Here is a 26,686-nt window from a genome sequence, read left to right on the forward strand (position 1 = left end):
GATTTCAGAAGAAACTGGGAAGATCATTATGAATTGATGTAGAATGAAGTAAGCAGGAAAAATTTCTAAAATGATGATAACTTTATAGAGAAAAACAAGTTTGAAGTATTTTAGAAGATTGATTAAATATGATTTAATGATTTGTTTTAATCATATTAAATATGATTTAATGATTTAATTTAAATATGATTAAATAAGAGTCCAAGAAATGAAGATTAAATATGCTACTTTGAATGGACAAATGATGAACTTAAAGAAAGGGTATAATTTTTTGAATAAAAACTAATATGGGAATTTGTTTTTCAGTACTATGTACTAAGGGATTTGTTTTTCAAGGTTCCATCTTCTGCTTCTCCTTCCCAATTGGAGGATAAAGAAAATGAGTGGATCAGTTCATATCTTAAGAAAAAAAAAGAAAAAATACATTGGTGGAGTTATTTTCTCTTATACATTCCAAGAATCATTATGTTCCTTTTTTTGTCATCTTTTATACTTGATAGGAATGAGATGGAATCTGGGATAGTTTTCATTTTTCATTTTCTGTTTTTCTTTGCTAGTTTGTCTTTGATTATTAGACAGAATGAGCAAGAAACTGAAGAGGACTTTAACCCTTGACAGCTTCTATACAGATAGAGAGCAGACTCTAAATCCTGAGGAGACTAAAAACAGACTGTCTCCAGGTGAATCCCCAAAGGAGGAGATCATCTGTTCCTCAGCACAGATGAACCTCATAGAAGTAATTAAAAAGGCTCTCACAAGGGAGCTAGAAGAAAAATGGGAAAAGCAGAGTGAGGCTTGGCAAAAGAGCCTGGAGAAGTCAGTTAAAGAGAGAGTGGATAAAGAAGTAAAATCCTTGAAAAATAGGATTGGTGAACTGGAAAACAAAATTGGCGAAATGGAAAAAAATTCCACAGAACAAAAGAACTCAATGGGACAATTAGAAAAAGATTTTAAAAAAGTGAGTGAAGAAAATACTTCACTGAAAATCAGAATTGAACAATTGGAATTGAATGACTCAAGGAGACAAGAAGAATCAGTCAAGCAAATCCAAAAAAAAAAAAATCAAACAATGGAAAAGAATGTGAAATACCTTCTGGGGAAGACAACAGACCTGGAAAACAGATCCAGGAGAGACAATTTGAGAATCATTGGACTCCCAGAAAAGAATGATGAAAAAAAAGAGCCTGGACACTATTTTCCAGGGAATTATCAAAGAGAACTGCCCAGAAGTCATAGGAACAGAGGGTAAAATAGACATTGAAAGAATTCATCGATCCCCTACTGAAAGGGATCCTAAAATCAAAACACCAAGGAATATAGTGGCCAAATGCCAGAACCCTCAGATCATGCTCTCCCTGATGTCTTAGGAAGGGAGATAAAAACACCAAAGGGAAATGGGGAGTCAAACCAGATTAGTGGGTTTCTGAAGGGTCTCACTTGAAGGGTATACATAAATACATCAACATGGGAGGTATTACACAAGCACATACTAACACAGGCTTGTTAGTAGTGATGTAACAAAGAACATGAATCGACATGACGAATTATATATATCCATAAGTCCTAGAAATAGTCCAAAACCAATCTATATTGTCCATTACTTCATGTGTCAGGGAATCCAGTGATTCCTGCTGGTTTTGAAGTTCTGCTACAGTCTTATCAACAATTTTTCATCACAAGAATTCAATAATTATTGCATCTTTTGAAGTTCTGTAACAGTCTCATTATCAGCCATGCTCTTCAGTGTCAGATGTTTCTTAGGTCTTCTCTTTTGTTTCGAGGTTTTTTCTCTTTTTCTCTCTTCAATAGACAAAGAGAATATTGCTTGTTGTCACCCATCTGATTCTTTCTCCATCTGTAGAAATACAAACAAATCCTCTCTCCCAAGCAGTTAACCTATCTGGTTCCTTCCATTCACCACTTTCTGGATCTCTCCTCATCACTTGGCAATTATATTGGAGCTGCTTGCACTGTATGCTGCCCTTCTGTCAGGTTAAAAAGCCTGTATTCTCCCCAATTGTAATCCCTTTCTCCCATCTGATTGCTTCTCTGCTGACTGATCATATCAAAGTATTGAACTTCTAAAGACTCTCTGGGTATAATGTTGGCTGCAATCATGCCCCAACTGTTTTTTGTTTGAGGTCTTGGAGCTGAGCCCTGCCTCTCTCTCATTTCTCTGGGTCAGTCTACTTAATTTCTATATGACTGTTTTCCAGTTTTCTTAGTTGTTTTTGAGTTCTAACCTTAATATCTTATAACTTGGATTTTATCAAATACTTGACTTTTTTGTTCTTTTGCATAGCTGATCTGTTTCATTTCTAAACTTTTCTCTGTGTTTTTAACTAGTACCTAATCATTTTGATGATAACCATTTTATAGCATAGTTTTCAATCTGGTGTTGCTAGAACTATTTTTTTTTCCCCTTTAGATTTTGAACCTGTTTTTCCTACAAATGAATTTCATTATCTTTTTTTTTTCTAGTTTAATAGTTTGATTGCCATAGCATTTAATAATTTAATTTATATATTGCCATTTTTTCTTGCATTGGCTGACTGAAAGAGACAGAGGAAGGGAGGGAGGAGAGGAATAGAGAGGGGAACTGAGTGTTGTTCAAATATTTCACTCATGTCCAACTTTTTGTAACCCCATTTGAGATTTTCTTGGCAAAGATACTGGATGGTTTATCATTTCCTTCTCTAGCTAATTTTATAGATTAAAAAAAAAAAAAAAAAACTTAAGCAAATGGGATTACATAGCTTGTATCTGAGACCAGATTGGAACTCAGGAATATGAGTTTTCCTGACTTGAGGCCTGGCACTCTATCTACTCTAGTACTTTATTGCCTCCAGCTGCTAGTGCCCAACCTCATAAAGTGCCTTGAATTGTTACATTCCATTTTCAATCATTCTCTTTATGTTTATTCTGTATATATTTATATATGCACTTGTTTCCCTTCTCATAATGTTTCCATCTCAAAAATAGAGATTTTTTTTTCATAAATTGTATTTGTATCCCCTAAATCACTACCTGTCATATAGCAGGCATTTAATACATGATTATTGATTTACTTAATGCATGGGATATATGTGTACTGTAACTGTACAGGTGATGATCCTAATCTAGATATATGTTATATGTTATATGAAAAATCTTATTTGCACACACTCGTTTTGGATTAAAAATGACATGATTTTATTTTTATCAAATCAGGTTAATGCCTGTATTGTTGTAGTTTTGTGTTTATCTTAAAAAAAATTTTTTTTGATGAATTTCATAGAATACAGTTATGTAATTAAGAAAACTTGGCATGTAATAGAAGTAGTACATAAACTCTAAGAGAGTAGTAAAATGTGCAAATAATTTATTGAGACCAATATATTTCACAATTAGCAAAAATGTACCTGAAACAGAATATTGTATTCATTTATTAATTTGGCCATGTATTTGTTGAATTATTTTGTTATTGATCATAGTAAATGCTTTAAGTGATGTGTTTATGTTAATCTTTTTTAATTGCCATCTGAATTTTCAGTTCGTTCTCTCTCTCTCTCTCTCTCTCTCTCTCTCTCTCTCTCTATATATATATATATATATATATATATATATATATATATTTTTTTTTTTTTCCCCCAGCTACCTTCCATGGTTTGAAGTGTACTACAAGCTTTTAAATACTTTGGCAGATTATTTGGCTAAGGAACTGGTAAGCAATCCTTTATTGGGGGGGTATTTCAAAAATTATATATATATATACCTCTATATACATACATATATGTATATACCCATAATAATTCATTAACAGTAGCAGTAACTGCTCCACTTAGATGAAAAAAAAGGAAATTTTCTCATTTTCACACTCATTTCTACTCAGAGAGAATTTATTGATTACTGCTTTATTTTGTTTCCCTCAAAAGAAAGCAAACTGCTTATAGCATTTAATTTAAATAACAAAACAACAAGTTTATATTTTCATGAGCAATTCATCATTCTCCAGGATAGTAAAGCAAAAGATTTACTCTGTCCTTTTCTCATTAGTATTAACAGCAACTATTTATTTAATTTTCAGTGCTTTACATAGTTATTGAATAAAAAAGACAATGACCAACCAGATTTTCTTAGATTAACATACATGGAGATGATAGGGGAAGATTTCTAACATTTGGTAAAATGTAAAATTTTTGATAGAATATTTTGACATAGGCCTATTTAATTATTGTATTCAAATTGCTGTAGATGCCTGGAGAATTCAAGTAATTTGATGAATTTTTCCTGTTCTTTTTCATAGAAACACAAAGTGATTGCTTTAATTTGTTTTGCCTTGTTTTGATTCTTAAAATGTGAATCTGTTTTGAAATGATGGACTTTTAACTATTGTCACTTGAATTGCCATTCAAGTTTACAACTTTCAAGATTACAACTCCTGTTTTGTCAAATAATTGTTTGCAGTTTTCCAGTTTTACCAGTGAGAAATCAGTTTCAAACTGTGCTATTATCATTTTTCTAGGTTTATACTATTTTTCCAAGCACATTTTCCCTAGTGTTTATATAAGGTTGAACAAATTACCTCATGTCTATCTTAATAGTTTCTCTAAACTGAGAAAATATAGCAAATATTTTTGTAGGATTTGATTTTAGATGAAGCTATTTTGCTTTTCAAAGACTTTTGAGTCAAAATTGGTATCTGAAATTACTTTAAAAATATGTCCTGTTTGGTATGGTGTTTATGCATGCTTGAAATCCCAGTACCAGTGAAGCTGAGGCTAGAAGATCACTTAAGCATTATTGTTCATAGTTATAATAGGCTTTGCCAATCAGATGACTTCACTGAAATGATACCAGTGGGGTGAGTCTCTGGGCAGGTTGACCAAATTATCTAAAGAAGGCTAAAGTGATTTAGATTCTACGCAGACAGGTCAGAGCTCTTGTCCTGATCAGCAGTAGTATGATACACCAATTCATGAATTAGTCCCTGTATTTCAAAATCCAGTCTTAAAAATAAATAAATAAGTAAATGAAATATTTGGCTTCCTTCTCCCTACCATCAATCCCTCCAATTTTAAATAATACATAGAATAAGACAATAAGATGAATTATAATAATTATCACAGGATTCTTCTTCCTCCATCTAATAACTTGAGAAATTAATCATAGTTATGTTTATTTTAGGGAACAAAACTACTTAAGAGGTTAATGTACAGTAATACATAAAATGTAAAATAACTTAGGAAAAATCTTTAGATAAGGACATTATGCAAGAATACGTGTCTTTTGGCTCTAATAATTCCCCAAAGCGGAGCATTTTGTTGTTGTTGTTGTTGTTGTTGTTGAGTCATGTTTGACTCTTCAAGATCCTTTGTGATCATGACAAGATATTAGAATGGTTTGCTATATCTTTTTCCAGTGTATTAAGGTAAATGTAAATTAAGTGTCTTGCCCAGGATCACATAGCTAAGTGTGAGTATCTGAGGCGAGATTTGAACTTAGGCTTCATCCTATTTCTATCCACTGAGCATCCAGAGTGCCTAATAATCAGTAAAGCAAAGTTTATCTCTGACTTTTCATTTGCTTGCTTTTTTGGAAACAGAATAATAATAATATAATTAAATTAATGTTAAACTTATTTTTAAGCTTCTGATCACAAATTAAATGCAGATGTAAGTTGTGCTATTTCCAAAGGATATTGAGTATTGGGCCTAAAATTTCAATTTTTCCATAAATAATTATTTATTGCATATTATTCAACTGATAATTGAGATATGACTCATTTTATCTAAGATTTAGTGGACATTTTACTATTTTTAGTAAAATTTACATATAATTACATGCAAAAATCACTTTATCCCTCTCAGTTCTCCAAACAACTCTAAAATTTTTAGTTGCAGAGAAGGGGCCTATCTAGATTGTTCCAGAGAATTTTATTATCTGGAAGTTTCCCATACTAGTCAAATCACAGGGATAGTCCCTCTCCTCTATCCTTCAGTTGAATTATATTTAAAATTAAGGTTATGTGTTCACTCATTTAAATTGAGGAGAGAGAAAGGAATAAAATAATTACTTTCAATTTGCTAGTTAGAAGCACATACTGGTATAGTTTGTATAATATAGTTTGTTAAAATTCTAGATATTTACTGTATTATTTTAAAAAATATATTTGACATATTTTACTGTCAGTTTGAAAGTATAATCTTTCATCTTTACATTTTTATGCTGATATTCCAAAGTCATTCTTGTTTCCAAGAAAATTCTCAGAGACAATAATATGGCAGTAGTTGTAGTGGAGCTTAGAATTATATTGCATTGATTATTTCATAAGGTTTATTTTTGTTTACCTACATATAAAATTAGAATTATTCATATAAATTCAAAATGATTTGATTATATTTTTTAATTTCATATTTACAAATTAATAGTTGGCCAAATATAATGTGTCATGCTGTGAAGTTGATAAGTTCAATATCTAGAACATTAAAATATTCAACAAATTTCTATTTAGTTTTTATTGTTGAAGTTTTTCTTTTTTTTTTTTATTAATTAGCTTTTATATCCTGAAAGATATCTTACACTTCATGGTTAATAATAATATAAATTAGTGTTACCAAGAAAATTGGCCCTTCCTAATCTCTGGGATGAAATTTTATTAATCTTTAAAAATGAAACACCTAATTTTTTAATGTAAATATGTATACAAACACACATACACAGATATATATATATATATATATATATATACATACCTATGTAATCATACATTATTTTCTGTAATATTCTATATTCTATACACTCATGGGATGCTCAAGCAGAAAATACCCTAGCTGTAAATTAACTTTTTCAGGTATACTCAGTATCATATGTTCACATAAGTATATATTTCTAGTCATCCTTTAAGGCACAGTGTAGTAGCTGTGGATTGTGAAAGCCAAAAGAAAACACATAATCAGCCATATTCTTAGAAGGGCCATAGTATGGTAGAAACATAAGACACAAGCAATATAGTAACTGCATTTAACTGGATTAAAAGTGACAGGCAAGTAATTTCATATTTCTAAGGCACAATTTTAGGATCTATAAAATGAGGATAATATGCTTTGTACTGCTTCACAGGATCACAATTGAGATAAAATATGATAAAGCTTTTTACAATTTTACATTGCTATACATTAGTAATAATAACATAATAGGTATCCTCATTTGAAAATTGTAAAAATAATATTTTTACTACTTAGCTCCCGATTTGGGAGGAAAGTCCTTTGTAAACATAAAGCCTGAAGAAATGTGTGCAATTTTTATTATTATAGTTTTTTCAAATGCTCCTTTTGCGTTCTCTCAAATGTCTAGCATGTCACTGTCTTTTAATTATATATCTTAATTAAAGAAAATATAAAAACAAAGGAAAGGAGGATAAAAAAATTAAAAACAAAGGCAGGTACATATTTGAGTTATGTACATCTGTTCTGGCTTTATGCATGTGAGATATACATACACACGTATTATAATTGTATGATTTATGATACTTTGTAGTAGACATTCATAGAAAATAAAGTGTTACAGTGTTATATCTTTTGCTTAGAGACTAGCACAATGTGAGCTAAATATCAGAAAGCAGTAACCAGGGAGGAAGGAATCCTTTAGAGTAATTTCTTCACATTTTAATAGAATATGGATTTGGGTGTGGATAATCCACTCATCAAGTTAAAATTCTTCTGCTCTTTTAAAAATTCATCTTCTTCCTCAGAGAGGAAAATGTGATTTATGATTTGTGAATACAAATCTACCTTTTTGGATATCTTCTATTACTGCTATATGCTTTTCATAGTAAAGATAATAAACAGATTTTGTCAGAGGAAATGTTTATATGAAACAAATATTGCTACTACCATTTCTTAGAGATAATCATTTCCACAAATAAAGTTTATACTTATTGGAATTACAAATTTTGTGGTTGTAAGAAAATACGCAGAAAAAAATACATAGGAACTCAATATTTTTTTATTAAATTATAGGTGCTTGCAATTGGTCCTGATGAGTAATTTTGTTTCAAAGATCCATTAATTTGCAATATTATGAATATATGTGAATTTATGAAATGGACTTGTGCCTCTTTTTTCTCCCTCAGGAAAATGATTTGAATGATATGCTAAAATCATTATACAGCCAACCTGTACCAAAGGCAAACACTTCTGTCAGTTTGAATGTGGTAAGTATTATCTGTATTTTTTATTTTGAATTCTTATAACGGATTAAAATTTGTTTCCTTCCAACTTTTCCTGAATTCTACTTCTCTTAAGCTATCATCTAGTTTTTCTATCCCTCTCTACTTTCTTAGATTAGAATTTTCCTTAAAAAAAATCTTGCTATTGCTGTTAAAATAAAATACAAACTCCTCTGTTTGCCATTTAAGAGTCCTTCACAATCTTGTTCCAGGCTCTTTTCCAGGCTGATAGAATATTATTTTCCACCACACATTCTAAGATCCAGCCAAACTGGCCATTGTAATATTTATAAGTCATTTCATTACCTGCCTCTGTATTTATGCACAAACCTGTACTCTTTCTTCCCCTCCTTGTGCTGACATTTTCTTCCTTCTCTTCACTACATGTCCCCCTCAGCTCTTTTTAAAACTCATTTCAAGTTCTCCATTTCTTTCAAGATACCGTGCCCTATTTCCTTAGAGATTCTCATTCCTGTTCCAGTCACTATATGCTTATCTTGTATGTTTTGTTTATTTACTTATTTGTAAATAAGAGAATACAAACCCCTCAAAGGCCTAGGCTCATTTATATCCCCAACACTTTACACTAAGCTTCGCACACAGAGTAGGTGCTTCATAAATGCTTTTTGATTGAAATGTAGTGTCACCTTACAGTTAAAAGCAAAAATTTTTATTTTTCTTCTGGGAAAATCTTTGAGATGATCCTAAATTATTCCTGCTTGACAGTTCTGATAGTTTTTTCACATCCTTTAGCTGTCATAATTTGTTATGTGGGTTATGTGTTTTGGTTGTTGTTAAATCACATAACTGTTATTTTTGAAACATACATTATCCAGTGGCCATTCTAGAAGCTCCATTATGACTCTTAGTTGTCAATTTGCCAGTAAGAATGAACAAATATGTGAGATATATAAGGGCATTTTCCTATCTTGGAAAATTTAGGATAGTGCAAAAAAAAAAAAAGATTAAATTTCCTACATTTAAAATAATATCGTTAATTTACAAAGCTTGACAAAAATAGAAGACATATAAGATTGTGTTTGCTGTATGAAAATAAAAAATGGGGACTGGACCTGTAATTTTATTGTCATGGGAAACTCTCGAGTGAGGAAATTAGTTTCACCAAGTCAAGTGACACCTTCTCTGCAATTTATAGTTTTAGGTAGTTTTCTAAAGCATTAAGAATATATAACTTTTCAGGGGTCAAACAGATACCACATATCATATCAAGACTTAAACCTAAGTCTTAGAGAAAGGCAGCATAATATAACCTTACCTCAGAATCAGGAAGATGTGTTTAAATTCTACCCTGGCACATACTGTCTCTGTGATACTGAGCAAGTCATTGAAGCTGTTACTGTTTCAGGTAAATCTAAAACAGAAAAAGAATGATAATTTAGTAATGAAATCTCTATGATTGAGAGATTTATTATACCCTAGAAATATATGTAAGAAAAAAGAAAGAAAAAACCAATATAAACTTTTTGTAAAAACATGGTTTGGCAATCTTTTTCTGGTTTTATATTATTCAATGTATTAAATAAATGTAAATAAACATAGGTACTGTGCTAGGAAGTAGAAATAAGATTTTAAAAAATGAAATAATCTTCATTCTCAAGAAGGTTGTATTTTATCTTGATAGACAGTACATGTATAAGTGAGAGAGAGAGAGAGAGAGAGAGAGAGAGAGAGAAAGTGTGTGTGTGTGTGTGTGAAATAAATTCAGGAGTATTTTAATAAAGTTAGGGAAAGGAGACACTAGTATTTGGTGAGATTGGAAAAGGCTGTTTAGAAAGTAATGCTTGAACTTAGTCTTGTAAAGACAGTTAGAAGGGTTCCTCTGTAAAGAGGAAGCATTCCATTGTGGGAAATATACAATGCATTGGCATAGAAATTTAAAAAGGAGTGTTATATGTGAGGAACTATAAACAGTTTCACTTTGGCTGGACCATGAAGAGGAATAATGTATTTGAATGAAACTGGAAATATAATTTAAGACTAAGTTGTGAAAGGCTTTCAAATTTAACTAGAGGAGCTTGCATTTGAACCTGGAGACACTTATTTATTCCATCACTGGAATTTATTAAATAGGAATGATCAGATTTGTATTTAAAGAAAATCACCTCTTTAACTATTACATATAGGAAAATGCATTGGATAGAGAAGAGGTTTGATACATGAGGTCCTTATTAGAATTTAAAGTGTTACAGTAGATAAGATAAAAAGATGAGAAGGAGCTGAACTCATGTGCTGACTTTGTGAATAGAAGGAAAAAACAGTTGGATGGGAGAAATGTTGTGGAGATGGAATGTCCAAAAAACCAGTAACTTACTGTATATATGGGTTGAAGAGTAGGTTAAATGCAATGGTTTGGAGAGTGGAAGAATATTATTTAGAAATTTGGAAGATGCTGATGTGAGAGGTCACAAAACATTCCAACAAATCTATTTCTTTTCACATTTGTTTTCCTTGGGGCTTTATAAATATATCTAACGTAATTAGATTTTGATGGATTTCATATGCCTACATATTTTAAAATTACAAACAATTTTTATAATAATACCAGTTAGGTTGGAAAACAATGAGTTTTAATTAGTTTTAAAAATAAATTTGATTTAATGTGAATTGTAAAATGATACTAAGCATTTAATGTGAGCCAAATGTTAATTAATGTCACACATGTGAGTTCAAATGTTTTAATGTGCCACAATATAGCTTGAACTTGAATGAATCTCTTTACATGTGGAGATAATATGCTCCTATGTATCATAATGGTAGCAGTTATGTTAATTATTTTTAAAAGATCCCTTATCAAACTGGGCCACATGAATTCTTCAGTTTGAAACACTGCCAGCCCCCAAAAGAAGGGGCCCATATTATATCACAGCAAAAAATTGATGTTAATTGAGTTGCTTGAACTTGGTCATAGTATCTCTAAAATAAGATGAGAGGATGAGATGCTTGAATCTTTGGCATGGAGTACTATAAAACACAAGTGAAATAAAAGAAAATTTACTAAGTTGTATATCAGTTTTTAGTGGTTTATAAATGGTTGTGAGGAATAGAAAGGTAACTTGATAGAAGTGGAACATTTTTTAGCTGTTTGGATTGAAGACTGAAATTTAAAAAAAATTGATTCCTTTTAGAGTAGCCATTCAGACAAAAATCTTGGTTTATTTAAGGCTGCATAATGAAACATAAATAAAGTAGCGAATAAAGAAACTTTTATTATTAGTAGCTGGCTTATTCATTTTAAAAATTGAGTTCACTTGAAAAATGTTAACATTCTTGGAGATATAACTAGCTAGTTTACTTGACGAGAAGCATCTAAACATCCTTTTGTTTTGAAGAAAAAAATCTGATAAACAGATTTTTCAAATGTATTTGAAACACTTATTTTGGAAAAGAATAGACATTTCTCAGAGGAAAATGTCAACCAGAATTTAAAGTGTCTGAGGATCACTTGACATTTTTATTGGGAAGTAATGCAGAAAGTGACTTTAAAAGAAAAGCAATGTTTCTTTATTCATTTCTAAATTCTCTGAGAGGCTATATATCAATTGCTTTCAGTTCTTTGGCAGATAAATAAGGGAATGAGTTACTAAAGATATCTGTAAAGATTGTTTTTAAATTATTTTAGCTTATCTGTTAAAAATATTGCAAATATAATTATTACATATAAAATTATGGAATTTAGATAATACCTCAAATCATCCATAGTTCATTGTATGAGATTGTTGTATGTAAGGAGTTCTATCAGATTACTTTAATGAAACAAATATAGTTTTAATAATCTGCTATGATCCAAGAAGAGCAATAATAAAAAAATTGTAGGCTAATATTCCTAATGAAGATTGGTGCAATAAATTTACAGTACTAGTAAAAGATTTCAGAAATGTCATGAAGATAATATATTAAAAGGAAACTAGATTTAAATCAGGAATGCAGGACTGGTTCATTATTAGGAAAACTATAAGCATGATTGAATATGTAAACAGCAAGAACAAGAAAAACATGTTTATATTGACAAATGTAAAAAAAAGTATTGTCAGAATATGACATTTATATTAAAAATTCTGGAAAGCCTAGAAATAAATGGAATTTTCCTTAAAATATAAAGTAGTAGCTACTAAAGGCTGCACTCTAAGAATCTGCATTGAAGGAAGAATAACTTTATTATTCAATATATTGTACTAGAAAAGTTATGATAGCAATAAGGAAAAAAAAGAAGTTAAAGGGATAACTAGAGGCGATTAGTAAATAATCACTTTTTTGTAGATGTTATAAATATAATTAGAGAACCCTAGAGAATCAACTAAAAAACAAGTAGAAAAAAATTAATCTTTAGCAAAGTTATGGGATACAAAACAAACTCACAGAAATAATGAGCATTTCTACATTTTACCAACAAAACCCAGCAAGAAAAGATAGGGGGAAAAAAAGCCTGTAAAGTAGCTATAGGCAATGTAAGATACTTGGAAGTCTACTCACCAGGATTAAACACAAAATTACAATTACAAAGTAAACTTCACCCAAAGAAAGATAGATCTAAATAATTGGAGAATATTAATTGTTGGGGTGGAGACAAGATGTGGACTAAAGTCAGGAGTACTGCTCAGAATATCTCAACTTTCCCTCAAAAATCACATGAAACCAAGCTTCTGAACAGTCTGATGGAATTAAACATTCTGTAGCTCAAGAGAGACAAAAAAGTTTCAAGAAAGATCAGTCTCAATGAGACGTAAATGATATTTAACCCAGCTTGACAGATTGTGGGAAAGTCAGTGGGAGGGTCTTAAATATAGCAAATCGGCAACTAAGTTATACAGTCCTGGCTCAGCAGAGGAGCACAGCAGAGGGGCAGCCTCCAGTCCCAGCTCAGAAGGCAAACTTTTCCTCAACAGAACAGGAAAAGCTATCCCCTGCAAACACAAGGGAGCACTGTGCTCAAAGCCAAGGCTCAGAGCTGCCCAAGAAACTTGGGACAGCACCCCTTTTAGCCCAGGAGTAGAGCCCAACCATAAAAGTAAAAAAAAAGAGGAAAAACCAAAATAAAAGTGAAGAAAATGATCAAGAAACAGAAAAAAAAAAACCCCAAAACTTGACCATAGAAAGCTTCTATAGTGAGAGGCCTGCAAACACCAGGGGGCACTGTGCTCAAAGCCAAGGCTCAGAGCTGCCCAGGAAACTTTGGACAGCACCCCTTTTAGCCCAGGAGTAGAGCCTAACCATAAAAGTAAAAAAAAAAGAGGAAAAACCAAAATAAAAGTGAAGAAAATGATCAAGAAACAGAAAAAAAAAAAAAAACTTGATCATAGAAAGCTTCTATAGTGAGAAGGCAGACTAAAACACAATCTCAGATGAGGACAAAATGTCTTTAGAGGAAATCTCAATGGGTGATATGAATTGGTCCCAAGCCCAAAGAGCTTCTTGGAAGTGCTCATAAAAACATTTTAAAAGGCAAATAAGAGAGAAGAAAAAAAATGAGAAACGAAATGAGAGATGTACAAGAATCAGCAGCTTAGAAAAGGAAGGAAAAAATTATCTGAAGAAAAACCTTCAAAAGTAGTACTAATCAAATGGAAAAAGAGATATAAAAGCTAACTGAAGAAAATCACAAATTAAAACCAGAACAGGGCAAATGGAAGCTAATGACTTTGTGAGACAGTAAGAATCAATGAAGCAAAATATAAAGAATTTTTAAAATGGAAGAAAATATGAAATACCTCATTGGAAAAATAGCCAACCTGGAAAATAGATCCAAAAGAGACAATTTAAAAATCATTGGCTTACCTGAAGCCCATGATCAAAAAAAGAGCCTGGTTAGCATTCTACAGAAGATCATTAAGGATCATTGCCCCAATATTCTAGAAACAGAGGGGGGAATACTAATTGAAATAATTCATCAAACATTGTTGTGAAAATCCAAAACTTCATTCTCAAGGAAAAAATTCTGCAAGCTCCAGACAAAAATCATTCAAATATCAAGGAACCAGCAGTCAGGATTACTTAGGATCTGACAGCTTCTGCAATAAAGAAATAGAGGGCCTGGAATAACATATTCTGAAAGGCAAAGGACCTGGGGTTACAACTAAGAATTAACTGCTCGGCAGGACTCAGCATCATCTTTCAGCTGAGGGAGATGATGGAGTTTCAGTGAAACAAGAGACTTAGAGCATGTCTATTGAAAAAAAGAAACCCAGAATTAAACCTAAAATTTTAGCTACAAACACAGGACTCAAGAGAACCATAGAAAGATATATAGGAGAAAATAAATATATTTAAAGATTATATTGTTTACATCCCTTAGATGGGAAAACAATATCTGTAGCTCTTAGGACTTTTATCTGTCACTAAAGCAGACAGAGGGGGGCATCACATGGACTGAGGATATAGTTGTGAATGGTCCCTACGTGGTGATGACATCAAAGAAAAATATTAAGGAGTGGGAAAAGGTTTGTACTAGAAAAAAGAGAAAGGGGGAGACATAATGGGAAAACTAGTTCACTTGAAGAGTTGCAAAAGATCTATTACAATGGAGGGAAAGAAGGGAAGGAGATGAGCTTTGTCTGAAGCTTGATCTCATCAGTTTTGCCTCTAAGAGGTATAGAAATTTATCTAACCCTATAAAGAAGTAGGAAAAGAAAGAGGAAAGAAAAGGAGAGACAGGATAGAAGGGAGGGCAGAAACACTAGGAAAAAGGTAAGAGAAGGGGGGAGGAGTGATAAAAGATAAAGTAGAGTAGGTGAAGTGGGTTAAAAAAAACTACAGAGATAGGATGGAAATAAAACAAAAGTATATACAGGGAAGAAAGTAAGATGGAAAAAAATACAGAACTGCTAATCATAACTGAATGGCATGAACACTTCCATGAAATGGAAATGAATAGCAGAGTGGATTAAAAAAAAAACTTACAAAAATGTTGTTTACAAGAAACAATTTTGACAGAGAGACAGAGTAAAGGTAAAAACCTGTAACAGAATTTATTGTGCTTCAGCTGAAGTTAAAAAAAAAAAAAGCAGGGTTAGCAATTCTGATCTGAGATAAAGTAAAAGTAAAACTAGATCTTATTAAAAGAGATAAGGAAGGAAAGTGCATTTTGAAATAAGGTTTCATAAATAATGAGATAGTAATGATACTAAATGTGTTTATACCAAATGGTAAGAGTAGGCAAATTCATAGAGAAGATTGTAAAGCAGGCAAATTCCTAGAGATTTTAAGCCAGTTATAGGAAGAAATAGACAGCAAGACTATATTAGTGAGATACCTCAGAGTAGGCAAATCTGACTACAAAATAAACACGAAAGAAACTAGGGAAGTTAATAGGATCCTAGAAAACCTAGCTATGATAGACCTTTGGGGAAAATTGAATAGGACTGAAAAAAATACACCGTTTTCTTGGCAGTAGTACCTAGCCCCTACACAAAAACTGACCATATATCAGGACATAAAAACTTTACAATCAAATGCAGAAAGGTAGAAATAGTAAATGTTTTCTTTTCAGACCAAGATGTAACATAAATTGTATTCAGTAAAGGGTCAGGGAAACAGAGAATAAAAACCAATTGGATGTTAAGTAATCTAATTTTAAAGAATGAGTGAGTGAAACAATAAATTACAGAAACAATCCATAATTTCATTCAATAGAATGACAATAATGAGAAAACATACCAAAACCTATGAGATAGAATCAAAGCAATTCTTAGGGGAATTTTATATCTCTAAATAACTACATGAATAAAATAGAGAAAGAGGAAATCAATGAATTAGGCATACAACTAAAAAAACTTGAAAAAGAACACATTAAAAATCCCCAATTAAATATCAAATTAGAAATTCTGAAACTCAGAGGAGGTTTGTAAAATTGAAACTAAGAAACTATTGAACTAATAAATAAAACTAAAAATTGGTTTTATGAAAAAAACCAACAAAATAGATAAACCATTGGTTAATTTGATCATAAAAAGGAAATAAAAAAATCAATCACCAACATCAAAAAAACAAAAAATGTGAACTTATCACCAATGAAAAAGAAATTAAAGCAATAATTAGGAACTATTTTGCTCCAACTATATGGCAGTAAGTTTTGCCCAGATTTTTTTTAAAATTTATTTATTTTATAATAACTTTTTATTGACAGAACCCATGCCAGGGTAATTTTTTACAATATTATTCCTTACACTCACTTCTGTTCTGATTTTTCCCCTCCCTCTCTTCACCCCTTCCCCTAGATGGCAAGCAATCCTATATATGTTAAATATGTTGCAGTATATCCTAGATACAATATATGTATGCAGAACCGAACAGTTCTCTTGTTGCACAGGGAGAATTGGATTCAGAAGATAAAAATAACACGGGAAGAAAAACAAAAATGCAAATAGTTTACATTCATTTCCCAGTGTTCTTTCTTTGAGTATAGCTGCTTCTGTCTATCATTGATCAATTGAAACTGAGTTAGGTCTCTTTGTCAGAGAAATCTACTGCCATCAGAATACGTCTTCATACAGTATCGTTGTTGAAGTATATAATGATCTCCTGGTTCTGCTCATTTCACTTAGCATCAGTTCATGTAAGTCTCTCCAAGCCTCTCTGTATTCCTCCTGCTGGTCATTTCTTACAGAACAATAATATTCCATAATATTCATATACCACAATTTACCCAACCATTCTCCAATTGATGGGCATCCATTCAAATTCTAGTTTCTAGCCACTACAAACAGGGCTGCCAAAAGTTTGATAACTTTTTGGGCATATGAATTGCCCAGACTAACAGTAGAGGAAATAAATTACATAAATAGTCCCATTTTAGAAAAAACAAATTGAACAAATTATTCATGTACTGCCTAAGAAAAAATCCCCAGGACTAGATGGATTCACAAGTGAATTCTTTTTTTTTAACCTTTTTTTAAATTATTAAAATCTGCATAGATAAGTTTCAGCATTTACCCTTTTTTTAAATTTTTATTTAATAATTACTTTATATTGACAGAATCATCCATGTCAGGGTAATTTTTTTTTTTTTTTTTACAACATTATCCCTTGCACTCGTTTCTGTTCCGATTTTTTTCTCCTCCCTCCCTCCACCCCCTCCCCTAGATGGCAAGCAGTCCTTTATATGTTGGATATGTTGCAGTATATCCTAGATACAATATATGTTTGCAGAACCGAACAGTTCTCTTGTTGCATAGGGAGAATTGGATTCAGAAGGTATAAATAACCTGGGAAGAAAAGCAAAACTGCAGATAGTTCACATTCGTTTCCCAGTGTTCTTTCTTTGGGTGTAGCTGCTTTTGTCCGTCATTTATCAATTGAAACTCAGTTAGGTCTCTTTGTCAAAAAAATCCACTTCCATCAAAATATGTCCTCATACAATATCGTTGTCGAAGTGTATAATGATCTCCTGGTTCTGCTCATTTCACTTAGCATCAGTTCATGTAAGTCTCGCCAGTCCTCTCTGTATTCATCCTGCTGGTCATTTCTTGCAGAACAATAATATTCCATAACATTCATATACCACAATTTACCCAGCCATTCTCCAATTGATGGGCATCCATTCATTTTCCAGTTTCTAGCCACTACAAATAGGGCTGCTACAAACATTTTGGCACATACAGGTCCCTTTCCCTTCTTTAGTATTTCTTTGGGATATAAGCCCAATAGAAACACTGCTGGATCAAAGGGTATGCACAATTTGATAATTTTTTGGGCATAATTCCAGATTGCTCTCCAGAATGGTTGGATTCGTTCACAACTCCACCAACAATGCATTAGTGTCCCAGTTTTCCCGCATCCCCTCCAACATTCATCATTATTTTTTCCTGTCATCTTAGCCAATCTGACAGGTGTGTAGTGGTATCTCAGAGTTGTCTTAATTTGCATTTCTCTGATCAATAATGATTTGGAACACTCTTTCATATGAGTGGTAATAGTTTCAATTTCATCCTCTGAAAATTGTCTGTTCATATCCTTTGACCATTTATCAATTGGAGAATGGCTTGATTTCTTATAAATTAAAGTCAGTTCTCTATATATTTTGGAAATGAGGCCTTTATCAGAACCTTTAACTGTGAAGATGTTTTCCCAGTTTATTGCTTCCCTTCTAAACTTGTTTGCATTAGTTTTGTTTGTACAAAGGCTTTTTAATTTGATGTAATCAAAATTTTCTATTTTGTGATCAGTAATGGTCTCTAGTTCATCTTTGGTCACAAATTTCTTTCTCCTCCACAAGTCTGAGAGATAAACTATTCTATGTTCCTCTAATTCATTTATAATGTTGTTCTTTATGCCATTTGATCTTATCTTGGTATATGGTGTTAAGTGTGGGTCCATGCCTAATTTCTGCCATACTAATTTCCAATTATCCCAGCAGTTTTTATCAAATAATGAATTCTTTTCCCAGAAGTTAGGAGCTTTGGGTTTGTCAAACACTAGATTGCTATAGTTGGCTATTCTGTCTTGTGAACCTAACCTTTTCCACTGATCCACTAATCTATTTCTTAGCCAATACCAAATTGTTTTGGTGACTGCTGCTTTATAATATAATTTTAGATCAGGTATAGCTAGGCCACCTTCATTTGATTTTTTTTTCATTAATTCCCTTGAGATTCTCGACTTTTTATTGTTCCATATGAATTTTGTTGTTATTTTTTCTAGATCATTAAAATATTTTCTTGGAAGTCTGATTGTTATAGCACTAAATAAATAGATTAGTTTAGGGAGTATTGTCATCTTTATTATGTTCGCTCAGCCGATCCAAGAGCACTTAATATTTTTCCAATTATTTAAGTCTGATTTTATTTGTGTGGAGACTTTTTTATAATTTTGCTCATATAATTCCTGACTTTCCTTTGGTAGATAGATTCCCAAATATTTTATGGTATCAACAGTTATTCTGAATGGAATTTCTCTTTGTATCTCTTGCTGTTGGGTTTTGTTGGTGATGTATAAAAATGCTGAGGATTTATGGGGATTTATTTTGTAGCCAGCTACTTTGCTAAAATTATGAATTATTTCTAATAGCTTTTTAGTAGAATTTCTGGGGTTCTCTAGGCATACCATCATACCATCTGCAAAGAGTGATAATTTGGTTTCCTCATTGCCTACTCTAATTCCTTTAATATCTTTCTCGACTCTTATTGCTGAGGCTAGTGTTTCTAATACGATATTAAATAATAATGATGATAGTGGGCAACCTTGCTTCACTCCAGATCTTACTGGGAAAGGTTCCAGTTTTTCCCCATTGCATATGATGCTTACTGATGGTTTTAAATATATGCTCCTGACTATTTTAAGGAAAAGTCCATTTATTCCTATGCTCTCAAGTGTTTTTATTAGGAATGGATGTTGGATTTTATCAAATGCTTTTTCTGCATCTATTGAGATGATCATATGGTTTTTGTTTGTTTGGTTATTGATATAGTCAATTATGCTAATAGTTTTCCTAATATTGAACCAGCCCTGCATTCCTGGTATAAATCCTACTTGGTCATAGTGTATTATCCTGGTGACGATTTTCTGTAATCTTTTTGCTAATATTTTATTTAAGATTTTAACATCAATATTCATTAGGGAGATTGGTCTATAATTTTCTTTCTCTGTTTTCAGCCTGCCTGGTTTAGGTATCAGTACCATGTCTGTGTCATAAAAGGAGTTTGGTAGGACTCCTTCAATCCCTATTTTTTCAAATAGTTTATTTAGCATTGGAGTTAATTGTTCTTTAAATGTTTGGTAGAATTCACATGTAAATCCATCTGGTCCTGGGTATTTTTTCTTAGGGAGTTGATTGATAGTTTGTTCTATTTCTTTTTCTGAGATGGGACTGTTTAGGATATTTACTTCTTCCTCTCTTAGTTTGGGCAAGCTATATTTTTGGAGGTATTTTTCTATTTCATTTAAGTTGTCGAATTTATTGGCATAAAGTTGGGCAAAGTAACTCCTAATTATTGCTCTAATTTCCTCTTCGTTAGTGGCGAGTTCTCTCTTTTCATTTTAAGACTAACAATTTGATTTTCCTCTTTCCTTTTTTTAATCAGATTTACTAAGGGTTTGTCTATTTTGTTGGTTTTTTCATAGAACCAACTCTTAGTTTTATTAATTAATTCAATAGTTTTTTTACTTTCAATTTTATTGATCTCTCCTTTTATTTTTAGAATTTCAAGTTTAGTGTTTGACTGGGGGTTTTTAATTTGTTCCTTTTCTAGCATTTTTAGTTGCAAACCCAATTCATTGACCTTCTCTTTCTCTATTTTATACAAATAGGCCTCTAGAGATATGAAATTTCCCCTTATTACCACTTTGGCTGCATCCCATGTCTCATTATTATCGTTTTCTTGGGTGAAGTTATTAATTATGTCTATGATTTGCTGTTTCACCCAATCATTCTTTAGTATGAGATTATTTAGTTTCCAATTATTTTTTGGTCTACTTCCCCCTGGTTTTTTGTTGAATGTAATTTTCATTGCATTGTGGTCTGAAAAGGATGCATTCACTATTTCTGCCTTACTGCATTTGAGTTTGAGGTTTTTATGTCCTAATATATGGTCAATTTTTGTATAGGTTCCATGAACTGCTGAAAAGAAAGTGTATTCCTTTCTGTCTCCATTACATTTTCTCCAGAGATCTATGATACCTAACTTTTCTAGTATTCTATTTACCTCTTTGACTTCTTTCTTATTTATTTTGTGGTTTGATTTATCTAATTCTGAGAGTGCAAGATTAAGATCTCCCACTATTATCGTTTTACTGTCTATTTCTTCTTGCAGCTCTCTTAATTTCTCTTTTAAGAATTTAGATGCTACACCACTTGGTGCATATATGTTTAATATAGATAGTGCTTCATTATCCATGCTACCCTTTAGCAAGATATAGTGCCCTTCCTTATCTCTTTTAATTAGATCAATTTTTGCTTTAGCTTGATCTGAGATCAGGATGGCTACCCCCGCTTTTTTGACTTCACCTGAAGCATAGTAGATTTTGCTCCATCCTTTTACCTTTAACCTGCATGTATCCCCCCGCTTCAGGTGTGTTTCCTGTAAACAACATATTGTAGGATTCTGGCTTTTAATCCATTCTGCTAACCGCTTCCTCTTTATGGGGGAGTTTACCCCGTTCACATTTATGGTTAGAATGACCAATTCTGTATTGCTTGCCATCTTGTTAACCCTGGTTTATGCTTTTCTCCCTTCTTTCCCCTTTCCCCCCTTCCCAGTATTAAGCTTGTGAGCACCACTTGCTTCTCATAGCTCTCCCTTTTTAGTATCCCTCCCCCCGCCTTAGAGTTCCTCCCCGTATCTTACCCCTTTCCCTCCCAGTTTCCGTATTCCCTTCCTCTTAGCTTATTCCTTCCCTTTTCACTTTTCCCTTCTCACTTTTCAATGAGGTGGGAGAAGTTTCACCATAGATTGAATATGTCTTAAGATTTTTCACTTAAAGTCAATTCTAAAGGCAGTAAGATACCCACTATATTCATTCCCCTCCATTCTTTCTCTCAGATATAATGGGTTTCCTATGCCTCTTCATGAGATGTACTACCCCCACTTTACCCTTTTTCTGGTACAATGTTCTTTCCACATCAATTTCCAGAACAAGGTATACATGTATTCTTTATACATCTATATAGTCGAAATATAGTTCCCAAGATTAATCTTTACCTTTTTAGATTTCTCTTGAGTTCTATATTTGTAGATCAAACTTTTTGTTAAGTGCTGGCTTTTTCATCAGAAACAGATGAAATTCGCTTACTTTGTTGAATGTCCATCTTCTTCCCTGGAAAAAGATGCTCATTCTCGCTGGGTAGGTTATTTTTGGTTGCATACCAAGTTCCTTAGCCTTTCGGAATATCATATTCCAGGCCCTTCGATCTTTTAATGTGGATGCTGCCAGATCCTGGGTGATCCTTTTTATGGCTCCTTGATACTTGAATTGGGTTTTTCTAGACGCTTGCAATATTTTTTCCTTCATCTGAGGGTTCTGGCATTTGGCCACTATATTCCTTGGTTTTTTGATTTTAGGATCCCTTTCAGTAGGGGATCGATGAATTCTTTCAATGTCTATTTTTTCCTCTGTTCCTATGACTTCTGGGCAGTTCTCTTTGATAATTTCCTGGAAAATAGTGTCCAGGCTCTTTTTTTTCATCATTCTTTTCTGGGAGTCCAATGATTCTCAAATTGTCTCTCCTGGATCTGTTTTCCAGGTCTGTTGTCTTCCCCAGAAGGTATTTCACATTCTTTTCCATTGTTTGATTTTTTTTTTTTTTGGATTTGCTTGACTGATTCTTCTTGTCTCCTTGAGTCATTCAATTCCAATTGTTCAATTCTGATTTTCAGTGAAGTATTTTCTTCACTCACTTTTTAAAAATTTTTTTCTAATTGTCCCATTGAGTTCTTTTGTTCTGTGGAATTTTTTTCCATTTCGCCAATTTTGTTTTCCAGTTCACCAATCCTATTTTTCAAGGATTTTACTTCTTTATCCACTCTCTCTTTAACTGACTTCTCCAGGCTCTTTTGCCAAGCCTCCCTCTCCTTTTCCCAAGCCTCACTCTGCTTTTCCCATTTTTCTTCTAGCTCCCTTGTGAGAGCCTTTTTAATTGCTTCTATGAGGTTCATCTTTGCTGAGGAACAGATGATCTCCTCCTTTGGGGATTCCCCTGGAGACAGTCTGTTTTTAGTCTCCTCAGGATTTAGAGTCTGCTCTCTATCTGTATAGAAGCTGTCAAGGGTTAAAGTCCTCTTCAGTTTCTTGCTCATTCTGTCTAATAATCAAAGACAAACTAGCAAAGAAAAAGAGAAAAAACTGGATTCTTTCTTTGGGGGAGGGGCTGAGTGGTGTTACCGAGCTTCCTCTACAGACTGCAGGGGGCAGCAGTGAGGCACTAGCCCGACTGTGCTGTGCCTGCCCTCTGAGATCCCAGAGCGTGCTGAGTCAATGTGGGGGGGTGGGGGGGGAAGGGTGGGCGGCCAGGTCCCGAGAGACTCCAGCTGTTTGGGGTTGTATTCTTCAGCCCTGGTGTTTTTAGCTTCTCTGCTGGGCTGCTGACTTGCTGCCAGGGCAAAGTATCCAGTCCTGTAGCGAAGCTCTCCCTGCAGAGACGGCTGCGATCACTTCCCACCCCCTCTCCAGTCTGCTTCCGTGCTCTCACTGCCGCTGCCCGCCGCCTGCGCCCAATCTAAAATCATCCCAGCCCTCCAGTAAAGACAGACCTTTCTTGGCGAATCTCAAGGATGGCTTTTCTTGGTAACTATTTGTGGATTTTTTTTTCAGTCAAGCATTAATTCAGAGGCTTTTAATGAAATGGATAGTGAGAGAAAGCGTGGAGCTACACAGCTATGTGCCTCCTCTCCGCCATCTTAACCTGAAGTCTCCCAGCATTTACCCTTGCAAAATATTGTGTTCCAATTTTTTTTCCCTTTCTCTCCACACCCTCCTCTAGATGGCAAGTAAGCCAATATATAAAGCATGAAATTCTCTCTTTCTCTCTCTCTCTCTCTCTCTCTCTCTCTCTCTCTCTCTCTCTCTCTCTCTCTCTCTTTTATATATATATATATATATATGTATATGTATGTATTCCACTGCTCAAGAAAAATCAAGTGAAAAAGTAAACATTGAGAAAGAAAACAAAGTGGAAGTAAACAATGAAAAAGTGAAAATGTGATGTGCACTCAGTCCCCACAGTTCTCTTTCTGGGTGTAGATGGCTCTCTTCATCACAAAACCATTGGAACTGGCCTTAATCATCTCATTATTGAAAAGAGTCACGTCCATCAGAATTGACCATTGTATAATCTTGCTGTTGAATGTACTCCAGCTGTTTAAATTCCTTCCATAAATTCTTTCCTTCTCCACAGATCTGAAAGGTAGACTATCTTTTGTTCTTATTTGTTTATAATGTCACTCTTTATGTCTAAATTGTGAACCCATTTAGACTATATCTTGGTATAGAATGTTAAATGTGAGTCAATGCCTAGTTTCTGCCACACTGATTTCCAATTTTCCCAGAAATTTTTGTCAAATAGTGAGTTCTTACACAAGTGAATTCTATCAAACATATAAAGAACAATTAATTCTATCAAACAATTAAAGACCTATGTAAACTATTTGGAAAAATAGGTAAAGAAGAAGTACTCCCAAATTCCTTTTATGACACAAATGTGGTAATAATACCTATACTAGGACATGCCAAAACAGAGAAAGAAAATTATAAACCAATCTTTCTAATGAATATTGATGCAAAAATTTTAAATAAAATATTAGCAAAGAAATTTCAGCAATGTGTCAGTGGAATAATACACTATGACCAAATGGGATTTATACTAGGAATACAGAGCTGGTTCAATGTCAGGAAAATTATTACCATCATCGGTCATATCAATAACAAAACCAACAGAAATCATATGATAATCTCAATAGTTGCTGAAAAAGTTTTGACAAAATACAGCATCTATTCCTTTTAAAAACACTAGAGAGCATAGGGATAAAGGAGCTTTTCTTAAAATAATAAGCAGTATCTCTCTAAAACCTACAGCAAGCATTGTTTTTTTTTTTTTAATAACTTTTTATTGATAGAACGCATGCCAGTGTAATTTTTTACAGCATTATCCCTTGCATTCACTTCTGTTCCGATTTTTCCCCTCTCTCCCTCCACCCCTTCCCCCAGATGGCAAGCAGTTCTTTACATGTTGAATGGGTTGCAGTATATCCTAGATACAATATATGTGTGCAGAACCGAACAGTTTTCTTGTTGCACAGGGAAAATTGAATTCAGAAGGTATAAATAACCCGGGAAGAAAAACAAAAATGCAAGCAGTTTATATTCATTTCCTAGTGTTCTTTCTCTGGGTGTAGCTGCTTCTGTCCATCTTTGATCAATTAAGGCTCTCTTTATTGAAGAGATCCACTTCTATCAGAATACATCCTCAAACAGTATCGTTGTTGAGGTATATAATGATCTCCTGGTTCTGCTCATTTCACTCAGCATCAGTTCATGTAAGTCTCGCCAATCCTCTCTGTATTCATCCTGCTGGTCATTCCTTACAGAACAATAATATTCCATAAGATTCATATACCACAATTTACTCAACCATTCTCCAATTGATGGACATCCTTTCATTTTCCAGCTTCTAGCCACTACAAACAGGGCTGCCACAAACATTTTGGCACATACAGGTCCCTTTCCTTTCTTTAGTATCTCTTTGGAGTATAAGCCCAGTAGAAACACTGCTGGACAAAGGGTATGCACAGTTTGATAACTTTTTGAGCATAGTTCCAAATTGCTCTCCAGAATGGCTGGATGTATTCACAATTCCACCAACAATGTATCAGTGTCCCTGTATCCCCTCCACATCCCCTCCAATATTCCCCATTATCTTTCCCTGTCATTCTAGCCAATCTGACAGGTATGTAGTGGTATCTCAGAGTTGTCTTAATGTGCATTTCTCTGATTAATAATGATTTGGAGCATATTTTCATATGTCTATAAATAGTTTCAATTTCTTCATCTGAGAATTGAATGTTCATATCCTTTGACCATTTATCAATTGGAGAATGGTTTGATTTCTTATAGATTAGAGTCAATTCTCTATATATTTTGGAAATGAGGCCTTTATGAGAACCTTTGATTGTAAAAATGTTTTCCCAGTTTATTGTTTCCCTTCTAATCTTGTTTGCATTTGTTTTGTTCGTACAAAAACTTTTCAATTTGATATAATAAAAATTTTCTATGTTGTGGTCAATAGTGATCTCTAGTTCTTCTTTGGTCATAAATTCCTCCCTCTTCCACAGGTCTGCAAGGTAAACTATCCTATGCTCTTCCAATTTATTTATCATCTCATTCTTTATGCCTAGGTCATGAACCCATTTTGACCTTATCTTGGTGTACGGTGTTAAGTGTGGGTCAATGCCTAGTTTCTGCCATACTGATTTCCAATTTTCCCAGCAATTTTTGTCAAATAATGCATTCTTATCCCAGAAACTGGTGTCTTTGGGTTTGTCAAACACTATATTATTAAAGTTATTGGCTGTTTTGTCCTTTGAACCTAACCTATTCCATTGATCAACTAGTCTATTTCTTAGCCAATACCAGATGGTTTTAGTAACTGCTGCTTTATAATATAATTTTAGATCTGGTACAGCTAGGCCACCTTCATTTGATTTTTTTTTTTTTTTCACTAATTCCCTTGAAATTCTTGACCTTTTGTTTTTCCATATGAACTTTGTTGTTATTTTTCTAATTCATCAAAGTAGTTTTTTGGGAGTCTGATTGGTATAGCGCTAAATAAGTAGATTAATTTAGGTAGTATTGTCATCTTTATTATATTTGCTCGCCCAATCCAAGAGCATTTAATATTTTTCCACTTGGTTAGATCAGACTTAATTTGTGTAAAGTGTTTTGTAGTTTTGCTCATAAAGTTTCTGATTTTCCCTTGGCAGATAGATTCCTAAATATTTTATACAATCAGTAGTTATTTTAAATGGAATTTCTTTT

The 26,686-nt window shown here is 33.1% G+C and overlaps 1 protein-coding gene across 2 annotated transcripts in view; it reads left to right on the forward strand.

Annotated features, from left to right (window-relative positions):
• Nucleotides 1-26,686, forward strand: part of DENND1B (DENN domain containing 1B) — a 327,198-nt gene that overhangs the window by 149,996 nt on the left and 150,516 nt on the right. For both annotated transcript variants that reach the window (XM_051998705.1, XM_051998706.1), the window contains exons 6-7: nt 3,634-3,703; nt 8,114-8,194. In XM_051998705.1, the coding sequence (XP_051854665.1) occupies nt 3,634-3,703; nt 8,114-8,194 (151 nt within the window). The remainder of the gene's footprint in view (nt 1-3,633; nt 3,704-8,113; nt 8,195-26,686) is intronic.

Source organism: Antechinus flavipes, chromosome 4 (genome assembly GCF_016432865.1).
Source record: "Antechinus flavipes isolate AdamAnt ecotype Samford, QLD, Australia chromosome 4, AdamAnt_v2, whole genome shotgun sequence".
Lineage (NCBI taxonomy): Eukaryota > Metazoa > Chordata > Mammalia > Dasyuromorphia > Dasyuridae > Antechinus > Antechinus flavipes.